At 42.4% G+C, this 13,943-nt stretch overlaps 2 protein-coding genes across 16 annotated transcripts in view; one reads left to right on the top strand and one right to left on the bottom strand.

Annotated features, from left to right (window-relative positions):
* Positions 1-12,089, bottom strand: part of FARS2 (phenylalanyl-tRNA synthetase 2, mitochondrial) — a 536,237-nt gene extending 524,148 nt beyond the window's left edge. For 3 of the 8 annotated variants that reach the window (XM_073877538.1, XM_073877539.1, XM_073877540.1), the window contains exon 1: positions 11,801-11,920. The gene's annotated coding sequence lies outside the window, so the exon portion shown is untranslated. Of the gene's footprint in view, positions 1-11,796 lie in introns of all 8 variants that reach the window. The other 5 variants (XM_025891117.2, XM_025891118.2, XM_073877541.1 and 2 more) reach the window with 4 other exon arrangements.
* Positions 12,090-12,260: 171 nt separating this feature from the next.
* The window catches only part of LYRM4 (LYR motif containing 4), a 264,652-nt gene continuing 262,969 nt past the window's right edge, over positions 12,261-13,943 (top strand). For 7 of the 8 annotated variants that reach the window (XR_012373806.1, XR_003211969.2, XM_073877543.1 and 4 more), the window contains exon 1: positions 12,261-12,823. Coding sequence is in view for 6 of the 8 variants with exons in the window: in XM_073877543.1 (XP_073733644.1) it covers positions 12,738-12,823 (86 nt within the window). In the remaining 2 variants the exon portion in view is untranslated. The remainder of the gene's footprint in view (positions 12,824-13,943) is intronic. The other variant, XM_025891244.2, reaches the window with a different exon arrangement.

Genomic DNA, 13,943 nt, shown 5'->3' with positions numbered 1-13,943 from the left:
TGATACAATCTGGAAAATACAAGCATTTTGGAAACAAACAGTTCAAATATCAAATCTGTCATGTGAACTGGGGCCACTTATTTTAAGTTCTCTAAGCCTCAGAGGTTTTGGTAAAATTGGGGTAACAATGTCTAGTTCATTCAATTAGTAAGAGAACCAAGTAAGAAAGTTATGTCAGATGTCTTTGGCGGGGCCTAAAAATGAAGTAGAAAATGGCTGGAGAGGAAGAGAACTGTTAAGTATAGTCTGTGACCCTCAGGAAAATCTGTGCCAGGAGGCCCCAGACCACATCACACTGGCATTTGATCTTTCTTCCTTCTCGTGCGGACAGACTGAGTTACAGATTAGGACTGTCTTAACCCAGGTACAACTGGGCTATGGCCCCTTCCAAAGGACAGACTGCAGAGCCGCAACAGGGAAAACAACCCCAAAAGGGTGCACAAATCTCCTGTTCTGAAATGCCTGATTGCTTTTTATTTTTTTTTAAGATTTTATTTATCTATTTGATAGAGAGAGACACAGCAAGAGAGGGAACACAAGCAGGGGGAGTGGGAGAGGGAGAAGCAGGAGCAGGGAGCCCAATGCGGGGCTCGATCCCAGGACCCTGGGATCATGACCTGAGACGAAGAAAGACGCTTAACAACTGAGCCACCCAGGCGCCCCGCGTGATTGCTTTTTTATGTTCCTATTAATATTTAGGAGCTTTCTTCTAGAAGTCCAAACAACATAAAATAAGACTATGATTAAATATAACCATGAACCCACAGTTTGTCTATTAAGTGAAACAGTAAAAGAAGTCGAACACTTCCCTTACTTCCACACCTTAGTATAGCCCACTAGTCAGGCATCGACTCAATCCTAAAGTAGAAAAAACTCTCATTGCACCAAACCCCTACCCCCAATCTCCTATTGCTGATGAAACCACAGCAAACTGGGGATCCAGGACAATCCAGACAATGGAAGAATCCCATCTCCGAGCAGAGGGCAGGGAGGATGCAGGGATCCTGCAGGGAACAAAAGGGCAATGAAGGCTTTGATGAGTTTCAGAATCTTGGTTCTTGCAATTCCTATCTCTTTGCAAACAAACAATCTTATGGCCTTGTCAGGAGAAGGAAGGCCTCCCTTATTTCGGAAGGTATTAAGACACAAGGATGTGCAGGTTAACATTGTCATCATAGTCATCATGGACCACTGTACCAAATAGGGTGACCACACATCTTGGTATCCCCAAGGCAGTTCAGCTTTATGACTCTTGTCCCAGCATCACTACTAACAGCACCCACTTTCATCAATCTCAACAGTGTCCTGATTTAGGAAATGGATATAAATGATCACCCAAATGTTAAATTAAGTGACTGACCTAAAATGATATGGAAAAGCTCTGTGATAGCTGTGAAATGTAACCAAATCAACAAGATCCTACTCAAGTTTTCTCCCCTCCTATCACTCACATACATAGTGTTTCCAATAATTTTAAAAGTTCACAGTCACTCTCCCTAGAAACAATAAAACTATTACCGACAGTCTAGGATTATAGCATGCTGAAACTCAAAAATTTTATTTAAAAGCATCTCCACTGTAAGTCAATAGCTTGTGTCAATAATTCACATGGCCTCTCCTGAGACTACACTTTCAGAAAGAAGATACAGAGATTCTAAATGACTAGTAGCCAAGCACAATAACCTGCTAAAATGAGAATCATTTCCATGCTTCCAGGGTGTTCTAAAACATAAAATAAAAACATTCGATACCAGAGGCTCTTCAAGTCAAATTAGAAAAATAGTGCCAATAAAGTCTGTTTTAAGATAATGCAAAATTCGGGGAGAATAAGTCCTAAGACAAGAGAAAGTGTCCAAAATAGGTATTACTCTTCTAAAGAAACTGACAAGAAACTTGCTCGGTTAGTACACTAAGTGACTACACCACTTGCCTTATAAAATCTAAAAGGAAACTCTGACCAACGAGGAACAACATCCTCTAAACAAGCGTAAACAGAACCTGTGCTGTAGCTGAACATCTCACATTACCAAAAATTGTTGGTGGTTATGGGGCAGGAAGCTGGAAGATGCAGAAATTTAAGGATTTCAGTCTTCTTTTCTTTCACCCAGTCATCTGACAAATGTTTACTGAGCACTTACTATGCACATTGCCTACAGTGACAAAACAAAACAGACACAGTCCCTGCCTTCATGGAATTGACCTCTGATGGGAGGAATCAACATTAAACCAGTGTCTCAGAATTACACAGCAACATAATTTTATATTATAAAAAGTTAAGGTAAAGAGTAAGATGCTTTAAGACAGAATAATAAAAATCAAGATGGTATAATTTAAACTGTGGCCAGGGAACAGCCTGCTGAAGATGGAACATGTAATCTATGCAGTCACTTGTCAAAAGAAGAGTATGGGAGGAGACAGATTAGTCCAGAGAGGCACCCTGATGTACAAAATTTCCGAGGTGAAAAAAGAAAAAGAAAAGAAAAAAAAGCTTAGCCTGTATATGCACATAACAGATTTATATAAAGAAACTACACGAAAAAATCCCAAAGCTTCACAAATAGCAGACAAATTACCTTAAATTAACAAATGCAATAAATTCCAAATAAAAAGTTTTGGCAAGGCTGAAACAATGAAACTCTATTTTTGGCACTACTATATCAAGATGCGTTGAGCTGTAAGAAAGCCCAAATAGTTAATAAGAAACACACTTAGTGTCTACTCATCATGAAGTCTGAAGGTACCCAGTTCCAGGGTTCACTCAACAGCTCAGAAAAGTCAAGGCGGTAAGTTGGAATCTCTTGTATTCTCTCGTCCTTTCTCACAGGCTTTTTTCTTCATGGTTGCAAGATGGCTGCTAAGCTTCAAGAATTAGTCCTCACCTTAGCATCCCAAGCAGGAAAGAGACAGCATAAGCAAACTTTCCTTTGTGAATACCTATCTCTTAACAGGAAGCAAAATCTTTTCCAGAAAACTTCCAGCCAACATCCTCTTGTCTCATTAACCAGATCTGTATCTTGTGGCTACCTCTGGCTGTAAGAAAGGCTGGAAAACCAAGAATCTGGCCAAAAGGGAATGGAATCACCTTGACTACATTAGACCCTTATGATTCATTTCCAGGAACTAGGCACACAGCCACTCAAACAAAATTATTGTTCTGTTGGCCAAGAAGAACCATGGCTGTTGCATAGATAACTAACACTATCTGAAGTCACCCAATAATCTTTACAGGTAAGTTATTTAGAGCTTATGCAACCGATTCATTCATTCAACTGTTTTATTAATCATCAAGCATATGCAAAGCTAGACACAAAGCGTTGAGGAAACAATTGTAATAAAAAACAGACATGGTCCCTGTCCTCACGGAATATACAACCTGATAAGAGAGAAAAATATTAATCAAATAATCACACAGAGATACAGAACTCTGGCAAGACTGCTGTAATGAACTTTGTTGCCTTTTACCAAAAATCAGTCCCTGTTCTCTTGGTAACTACTTCAATTTCACTGTATGTACCCCCACATGCCTACCTACCCATCACCAGCTTTCACAGCCTGTATACCTTGGGGGCAGCTGCCCCGTTCTTGCCTCTAGGATTTAGGCGGGTGGCTCAAACCTAAACTACTGTAATCCTATGCCCTAACCACAGTTATTGGTTAAGAGATGGATGAGCACACAACCCAATCAGGGCCAAAGAGGTGAACAGAGAGAACTGTAGGGCACTTCTGATCCAGAAGCTCTCTCTTCTGACATTCTGGAAACAAGTGCCCCAGAATTGTTGGTGTCCTTCCACAACCAAGAAAGAATGCCAGCCTGAGGATAAAGTTGACATTGTATAAGACAGAGTGGAAAAAAGGACAAAAGCAGGTCTTTGACAACATCACTCCAATAAACCAATCCTAAAGCCCATCTGACTTCCGAACTTTCAAGATCCATGAAACACTAAGGCCATTATCTTGGTTCAAATCTATTTGACTTGGGTTTTCTGCTACTTGCAACTGCAGTCACTCTCAGTTAAAAAATACACTCACAACATTAAGAGGGCTTCAAAGAGGAAGATGTGCTTAAAGTTTGAGAAGGTGTCTTTGAGTATCTCTTAAACTCATACCAGGCAAATTAGGAAAGCTGGAAAGAATATTCCAAGCAGTTGGATCAGCATTTGCAATGGCCCCTCAGGGTCATATTGACTGTGTTAGTGAGTTTACATAAACTTTTTTAGACTTTATTCTAAAAATGATGTGGGGGTGGTATGCGAGAAGGGGGAAAGGGTGCCTAGCTGGCTCAGTTGGAAGACCATGCAACTCTCCATCTCGGGGTTGTGAGTTCAAGCCCCAGGTTGGGTGCAGAGATTACTAAAATAAATAAACTTTAAAAAAAATTTTTTAATAATAAAACAAAAATGAAGCAGAGGGGTTTTCTGGAGAGAAGGAAGATTAGCATAAATTACTGTCACATTAATCTGTACTGAACACTTTATTTTCAAATGTTGTCAAGACCACAGAAAAGGATTTTCAGAAAACAGTGTAACTTAGCACCCATGGACTCTCCTTTAACAGAAGGACATTCCAACTCAGATTGAACATTCTGGTGAAACTGACCTTATTGTTAGGAAATGTATTACTCCGGGACAGTTTACGCAGAGGCTTTAAAAAGTAGGGAGTATAGGCGATTCTTGGAAGACCAGGGCTCTACAAATGAAAGCGGCCCCGTAACTACCATCACAACCAGATCTCAGAAGGCTGGAGGGGCTCTCACTGCATCTAGAAGCCAAGGTGTGAATGGGATTTCTAACAGAGCTTCACATCATCAAAGCTTGGGCACATGCACTTATTTCAAAGTACTCAAAGACTTGAAATAGATAACACTGTCCATACCTGGAAATGTCAAGGAGGGAAGAGTATGCCTGATAAGCTTTGTTCTATTTCATGATTTCTCCATTTTCACTCTTCCCTGCAGTCCAGAATTCCAGAAATCATTATAAAGATATTTCTCCCAATAAACCAATCCTTATTAAATGAAGCTAACTCTGTATCACTGTCTGCCAATATTACTGTAATCCATTTCACACAAGCCAGGCTTTTATACTCTTAACTATTATTAGTTAACTCCAGCTCACAATTACACAATATACAGGACACAGCTTTGCCAAGCTGAATTGCTTTAGTTGTGCTCAGCAAATAAATTTTTAAATTAGAAAGCTATGAAATATTAAATCATATAAAAGTATTCACTATAATGGCAAAGAAATCATGAATTCTGTTTAGCTTCTACTGGTAATAACATTCTCCAGCGTAATACTGCAATTAACTGTATGTATATGTCCTCCCAAAATTCGTATTAAAATCCTAAGTTAAAAACCAAGGTGATAGTATAAGGAGGTAGGGCCTTTGGGTGATTAGATCATGAGGATTCCTAAGGAATGGAATCAGTGCCCTTATAATAGAAGCCCCAGAGAGATCCCTTGTGCCTTCCATGTGAGAACACAGCAAAACGACAGCTATCTGCAAACCAGTAAGCTTTCACCAGACACCAAATTTACTAGCACCTTGGTCTTGAACTTCCCTGCCTCCAGACCTGTGAGAAATAAGTTTCTATTGCTTATAAACTACGCAGTTTATAGTATTTTGTTAGAGTAGACCAAATAGACTAAGACAAGTATCAGTTTGTGAGATAATAGAAAATATATATATTGGTCTCTGCCCCCAATTCCTGTCTCCTAAAACCCTTGTAATTTTCCAAATGGTAGGAATACTAGAAGCATCTCTTGTTCTAAAATGTGGTCTTTGACCCCAGCCATGACACAGGGATCCTAAAACCCTTGAAAATTCCTAAGTGATAAGAGCACTAGGAGCATCATTAATTCTAAAGAAGTGACTCTGGGTGAGCTCCTGTAAGGGTCCTAAAGGGAGCTGGTCACCAGAAAGACTAAGCCATGATTAGGCACTTGGGATTTTTGGCCCCATCCCCCCATCCCTACTTCTCTAGAGAACAGAGGGGCTGGAAATGTTGCTACTAATTGATCATGCCTACAGGAGGAAGCTTCCAACAAATCTCAATAGTATGGGGTTTGCAAAGCTTCCAGGTGGGGGTGAACACATCTACACAGGAAGGGTGATGCACCCGAACTCCATAGGGATAGAAAGTCGGGCACTCAGGGCCCTACCAGACTTCACCCTAGGTATTTCTTCACCTGGCTGTTCATCTGTTTTCTTTATCATAGCCTTTAATAAACTGGTATGTGTGTTTCCTTGAGCTTTGTGAGCCTCTCCAGTAAATTACTCAAACCTAAGGAGGGGTCATAGAAACCTCCAATTTGCAGCCTAATCGGACAGGTGTGGGTAAACTGGGGAACTACTAGTTGCAAGTGGCATGTGAAGTAGGAGAGTAGGGGGGTCAGTCTTGCAGGAATGTGGAATCCGAGGCTACCTTCAGGTAGTGTCAGAATTGAGCTGAACTGTAGGACACTCAGCTGGTGTTGCAGAGAATTGCTCTGGTGTCAGTAAAAACCCCCAAACATCTGGTGACCATAGGTGAAATGTTCTGTTTGCGTAGTTAAGGAGACACACAGGAAAGAAACACACAGCAGGAAAGAACTGTGGGATTTTCCTTTACAAAGATATATCGTCCTGGGGCACATGGGTGGCTCAGATTGTTAAGGTCTGCCTTCGGCTCAGGTCATGATCCTTCAGTCCTGGGATCGAGCCCCACGTTGGGCTCCCTGCTCAGTGGAGCCTGCTTCTCCCTCTCCCTCTGCTGTTCCCCCTGCTTGTGTTCTTTCTCTCTCTCTCAAATAAATAAAATCTTAAAAAAAAAAAAAAAAGATATATTGTTCTTCCAAGATAACAATCAATATCACAGGACTTGGTACTGTATATCAGGAGACACTGACCTGGTCTTTCATCATGGATTAGCAAAACATAGACTGTATTTTTCTTCTCAGCAGAGTCAACAGTGCAGATCCTAAGTGTTTTCTGTAAACAACCAACTAATCTGGACAAACAAGAGATAGCAGTTACTACTCCCCACTCAAAGGAGTCCATCAGAGCTTCAAATTTGTCTTTATAAGAATTACTGACATGAAATGTTTGTAAACTGCCTGGAAACGCTCCTGGAAGAGAAAATACACTTTGAATAAATAATAGCTGTCATTACCATCACATGTAGCTGGTTGATTAACAAATCATTCGAAAACATACAAACAAGAAAACATCATTCCTTCAAGTTATCCCTCATAACTGGCAGGAAAAAGAATGAAGGTGATCTGTAGCAGAATACTGCCATAAATCACACTGGAAAATAATTCCCATGTTGGTGGAGGCTTGTATTAGGAAAAGATGGTTTCATCCCTCTAGAAGGCAAAGAATTTGTTAAAAAAAAAAAATTCTCTAGAAGTGACATTTGATACACTTCACACAAAATCAATTGTCAGTTTTATTATTGCTGCCCACAAGTAGGGGAACCCTTAGCCTCCAATCAATGAAGTTAGATTGTCTAGCTGCTTTCTAACTTTCTCAAAGAACAGATTTTCTTAGGTATATTTGAAAAGAGCTTCTTCTACAGAAAGGTGAGTCTCAGAAATCCCTCATGAGGTAATGTCTGTGGCACACAAAAACAGACAACCTAAAAAAGGTATTCAAGTCTTTTCTAAGACATGGTAAAAGAAAAAAAAAATGTAAATTTATCTTAAAAGACTAAAAAGCTAGTATAAAAATCTACATTTGAGATTTTCTGAATATTTGTTAGGAGCTAACCAGTTAGCTTTTACAAATAAGTGAATATCCAACTAAGTCAAAATTCAAATATGTCTGAAATTTACCCATATTATCCAAGAAAAATTAATACACTTCCAACTCCTAAAGCTTCCACTGAAGACCGTCTGTGAGGCAGTGTAGCATCGTGGCTAGACAGATCACATCTTGGACCAAGGCCCACCCTCCCCGCTTCCTAGCTGCTTAACTGCAGCTCAGTAATCTAACCTCTCAGCTTCCCTGTCCTGAAATGCAGTTAACAGCCTTCTTTCCCAGCGGGTCTCCAGAGGATCAACTGAGGTCCTAAAGGACTCAGCCTGGTGTCCACCCTGATGGCCTTTCCAGCTGCATTTCCTGCACTCACCTTCAAGCACTCTCCTACTTCCTCCCTCATGTTCCACAGGCTGTGATCACCTTTCCCTAAACCTCACTCACTCTCTCCTTTACCCTTTCTAAGGGTAAACCTTCATCCTGCAGTAACCATCTTACTGCCACACCCACGCACCCAAATCCTTTAACTCCTTTCAAGGCTCAGCTCAAACCTAAATTCTCTCAAGGCCAACATGAACACTACCTCCTCCAAAAAGCCCCCTAATTCCCACAGATCAGTGTTTCTCTACCAGCTGCAACCAATCTCCTGGGTAATATAAAAAAAAAAAAAAAAAAATTTTTCCTAAAGCCTGGGAATCAGCCATGTTCACTTTGTCCATCTGAGGTGTGGCCCAGGCACCACCCATGGAAGTGACTGCTCATGCTGAGACCCCACAGCGTTTCCCCAGTACTTCCCCTGCAGCACTTTGTACTACCTTAATTACATACAGATTGTATTTAAACTGTAAACTTTTGGAAAAAGGGATCAGTATTTGATATATAGCCCTCAAATATCCACAAGAACAGTGGCTTGAACTACCAGGCTGGTCAACTATCCATTGTTAAATGCAGAGGTAAACAGAATTTCAGTATTCCTAGAATACAGGATCAAAAATATAGTTTAAAACAAAAGCCGAGCAACACCTGAAAAACCAACCTATATTTCAATAGTTCAGATGTTAAGTTCTACTTGGGTGAACTAGCCAACGTCAAAAAAAAAATAATTTATCCCCAAAACAGACGGAACATCATCATAATAAATCAGGTACGGGCTAATCATGTCTGGTTTCACAGACGGTCCCTCCCATCCCCTCTCCCAGAGTTCCCTGAATGGGTCATGCTCCCTCATGCCTCCTGCTTTGAATATACACTACAAGCTCTTACGACATTCTTCATCTGGCTGTCACTAGCTCATTGTGGAAACACCTTGCATGATGGAAAGTCTTTCCTTAGGTCAAAGTCCTAGTTGAACAGCCCTCTTCTGTACTCCCCAGACACTTGGTAATATTACCCCATCATAGCACCTGTCAAAACAAACTAATACTTTGCTTATCTAGTTCCCTGTCCATTTCTGGGGAGAAAGATTCTCTTCATGGTAACTCCATCATCTTGGATAATATATGGCACTTAGGAAGTATTCAATAAATGCTGAATAAATGAATGAATGAGAAAGAGGCCTTCAGTCTGTTCATCTATAAAAAGGAATTGATATCCAAGGTCCCATCCAGCTTCATATTCTATTAGAATGAGGGTCAATAAAAACAAATGACAATTACATAAAATAAAGATTTAGATCCATGTTTGGAGTGGAATAATTTCTAAATCATAATGTCACAAGTTGCTCACTTATACAAGATTTTCTTTACACATCATTTTAATATTTAAGCCTAAGGCAATATACTTCTGTCCTATTACTTATTATGTTTGGAGAAATTTCTCTTCAAAAAGCATTAAGTGCTCATCAGCAATCCAGCAATCCTAATTTTAATACAAGATAATACATCATTTTACATAGGTAAAGAACTATTAGTATTTCTTAACTATGGATAGGTGAATACTAAGGCAATTTTTACATTTTGAGGCCTAGATGGTAGTAGGTGGGTACCACTAGCTTATAGTCAGTACCTAATACAATACTCAGCCCAGAATAGATGCATATTAAAGGACATATAAGTAAGTAAGTAATCCTCAGGTACTGGCCCAATTCCAGTTCCAACCTCAGATAGAGCTATTATTGAAAACAGTCATCTCTGCAATAAAGATGTACAAAAATAGAGATTTAGCTTTGCAATGTGGTTTTTTTTTTTTTATTAGGTGTTCAAGGCAATGATATCCAAGATACTGGTATATTATTTTAAATACAATAAAAGTATTTTTGTGAGGACTTAGCTTAGAATCTACTGGGACACTATCACTTTCCTAATCTCAACTACTCTTTGTACTAACAGATGACTAGGCTACCCAAACAAACTAAACTTTATATATTTATTTGAAAAGCTTTATTTGATTATTAACAAAGTTAAGGTCATTTAGATACATTAATTATACACATTAATGATTAAATTGTGCAATAATTAGACATGAACAATTGTATACAGTAATCATTACTCCAACTTCATTTTGTAGATGATAGCAAAATATAATAATGCAAGCCCTACTATTTTTATTTTTTTAAGTTTATTTATTTAAGTAATCTCTACAGCCAACCTGAGATCTAGAATTCACCAACCTGAGATCAAGAATTGCATGCTCTATGACTGAGCCAGCCAGGCACCCCACTTTTTAAACAAACCAATGTAACTTTCATGTTTTTTTCTTTTACCTTGATAGCTTTCTTTATTTTTAACTTGCATGAATACTGTAGTTTTCCTAGGTGCCGCATTTTATATCATTAGCACTCATGTAAAATATTAAAAGAAAATGGCTCTAGATCTTACTCTGTAATAATGTGCAATTCCCTTGGTCTTGAACCTTTAATGCCAAGGAAAACTGAAAATATTAAAATCTCTTTCAATAATCCTGAGGTAAGACTTGCCCAATGACCTGATCAACCTGCAAGAGTGCAGAAGTTCAAATACCCTGGAGAAAACTGTTTTGATACTCATAGATGTGGGTGACCTTTAAAAAAAAAAAAAGGAAGCTTAAAAAGATTTTAATGAAAGTATGTTCTCTTGGGGCGCCTGGGTGGCTAAGTGGGTTAAGCATCTGCCTTCAACTCAGGTCATGATCTCGGGATCCTGGGTTCCTGCAGGGAGTGGGGCTCTCGGCTCAGCAATGAGCCGGGCTGTCCGCTCAGCAGCGAGTCTGCTTCTTTCTCCCTCTGTGATCTCGCTCGCTCTCGCCTTCTCCAAATAAATAAATAAAATCTTATTTAAAAAAAGGATGTTCTCTTCCATGCATTTTTTTAAAATGAGATTGCATTATAACGAGTAATATTAACAAGCATATCTGGGTGCAAGGACACCACGTTGCAAGTACACTAAAGTGCAGCAAGATCAGAAAAGTGTTTCCTGCCCCTAAAGTTCAGAAAATACGAGATTTTGATATAAAGCAAGTGTCATTTTAAAGCCAGGTAAACTTAAAGATATGAAATACAACCACAACTCAGTGGTTGAAGAAAGATGGATGTTGAGGCAAACTTGTTTTTTACGTCTAAAGTTACTCCTAGCTGTGTTTTGAGCAAGAAAACTGTGGCTCTTCCTAAAGTTGACTATAGACAGAAAGAGTCCCAAAACGAGGCAGATGCTTTGCAAACACAGTAAGGAGAACTAGCTCAGGCTTCTCTACGCCCAGTCCTGCGCTCAGGGACCACAACGACCAACTTTATTCACCACTGTAACAAGGTGATTCTGAAAAGCTGACGTCTTCAGAGAAAGACCAAGAGAGAAAACTTAGCCATGAAGATCTTCAAGAGAAAACTTGCTTAACTTCTTGCTTTGGGTCTGAAAGAGCCCAAGAGAGTCCTTAAATCCCTGAGGTTTATCCCAATTAATTACCCACGCCACCCCACCTTTTGTATACATTAGATGACAAAACTCTTTGGGTCTGAAAACTCAAAAGTAAAACCTCGAGAGCTCAAAGAACACCCGAAAGGGGGGAAATCCCGTGGCCAAGTAACTCCCCACCACCAGCACTGACCGCCCACGTCGCACCCCACGCCGCAGCGAGGCCGGCACTTACCCACCGCTCGCCCAGGAGACCCAAACCGGGGTGTTTCAAATCTGAAGTGCGGCACGCTGCCTAGTCTCCTGGGGAAGGCTCTTATCTCCCGCCCCCCCTCCCTTAAAGATACCCCCACAGCACGCTGGGCGCTGCCATTTTGACAAGAAAGGGGTCCTTGCTCCCGAGGCCCTTAGCCGGTCGCCCCGAGCGGAGCCGGAGCACCAGGGAGTCCCTCACCCATCGCCTCTGCGCCCCCCGCATCCAGTCCCTGCGCTCCAGAAAGCGCCCTGCACTGGGGGCCCACAGACAGAGCGCGGTAAAGTAAAGGCCCCCTGGAAACCCCGCTCGGCCTCTCAGGCAGCGCGGAGGGCGGCCCGGCGCAAGGGGCGGGTCATCTGCGGCCAGGGGCGGAGCGTCGACCTGCGGCGCGCTCGGTCACCCTGGCAACGCGACCTCGGACCTCGCGGAGATGCGACTAGGCGCTGCGGTGTGACACTACATATCCCCGCCACGACCCTAGGCCGTTCGCGAAGGCGCTCCTAGACTGGCTGCACGCACTCCGTGCTTCAGCCTCCGGCCTGCGTCCCTCCACAGGCTCAGCCCTTTCCCTGCGGCCGTTCCCCGTTCCCGCCTCAGCCCGCTGGTAGGGCTGTTGTACGCCGGTGCCTCGAGGCGCCGGCAGAGGACGGGAACGCCTCCGTGTCGGCACCTCCCCCTTAAGCTGCCCGAAGCTTGCCTGCGCCCGCCTGCGCCCGCCTCCGAAGCGGCGCGCGACGCCCAGCGCCCCGAGGCGCGGGCCGGTGCTCACCCAGGCCTAGGCCCGGGCCGCTAGCAAGACCGAGCCCCACCGCATTTTATTTTATTTCGTTCGTGGTTTTGCACAGACTGAAGTTTCGTGAGTTAGGTTAAACTCGGGACCTTCTCGAAGAGGACCCATTTATTTTTTTTTTCTTTCCAAAATGGCAGCCTCCAGCCGCGCACAAGTGTTAGATCTGTACCGGGCGATGCTGAGAGAGAGCAAGTATTTCAGCGCCTACAATTACAGGTGACCCGGCGGGCGGCGGGGGCCGGGAGGTCCGGGGTGCGGGGAGCTCCTGTCCCGCGCCGGCAGCTTCGGGAGGGGGATGCAAAGGCTCCGCCGCGGAAAAGCGTGCCCCTGCGGACCAGCGTGGCTCTCTGAAACCTCGGGGGAAAAGCAAGGGTGGGCTTGCCCTTCGTTGTATCGAAGAGGTTCAAGTCTTGTGATGTTTTCCCCCAAGTCGAATACCGTGGTTCTCTGGGCGCGTGGTTACTGGTGTGTTTCTGCCATGAGAAGAGTGGACGTGGAAGCTGCAGGTGGTCAAGCTAGGACCCGTTTGTCGCATACCTAGAACTTCCCCTAGGATTGCAAGAGTCTATAGTGGAAGTGAGCAGCCAGTAACACATGTCCAAAAGCTGAAGCCTCGCTCTAGCCACTCTAATGTCCTAGGTGCCTTAACTACCTCTTTTGGTTGCAAGAATCAAATCCTTTCTACTTAGGGCACTGGCTTTGAGGAGGGCATGAGGCAAGGACAGGGTTTATAAGGAGATTCGAGGAGCTGTAAAGGAAAAAAACTCTCACAAACTTCTGGGATACGAAACGTTTATCTTGGCCTCATCAGATGGGGATACAGCTTAAAGCATCTTTGCAGCAGGAGAATGAGAGTCTAAAGTTGCATCCCTCAGTGTAGCACACAACTTTCTCCATGCCTGCCCCTTTCTCATATTTGCTCCTGAGTCCCTTATTCACTTCATGTGTCTTTCATCTACCTCACAGCCTCTGCTTGCTTTTTTGCTTCCTTATAACTTCTGACCCATCGTTACTGTATATATCTTAATGATTTTCTCTCTGCATCCTTTCAGATTTGGTGTTTCCTGCTAACTACCTGATCATCTCAGAGTTCGAGCCATATTTATGCCAGGTCTCACTTTGGGTGACTGGCCAGCCTAAGAGTGTCCTAGGAGACAGTCTGGTCAGATAGGCGCCACCCTCCCAGTGGGTATGAGTTGGCGGGCCCTATGATAAGTAGACCCATTACAACATTGGTTATGGGAAGAATACCAAACCTCTCAAGCAGTGACTATCTAATTTTTAGTAGAAAAGGTATTCATCCTGTAAATTTGAGAACAACATCTGGGTCCTACCA

Source organism: Callorhinus ursinus, unplaced genomic scaffold (assembly GCF_003265705.2).
Source record: "Callorhinus ursinus isolate GAN/ISIS: 27379988/994484 unplaced genomic scaffold, GSC_fseal_2.0 scaffold26, whole genome shotgun sequence".
Classification (NCBI taxonomy): Eukaryota; Metazoa; Chordata; class Mammalia; order Carnivora; family Otariidae; genus Callorhinus; species Callorhinus ursinus.
Note: the sequence above shows the minus strand (reverse complement) of the source record. Positions and strands in the feature narration are given on the sequence as shown.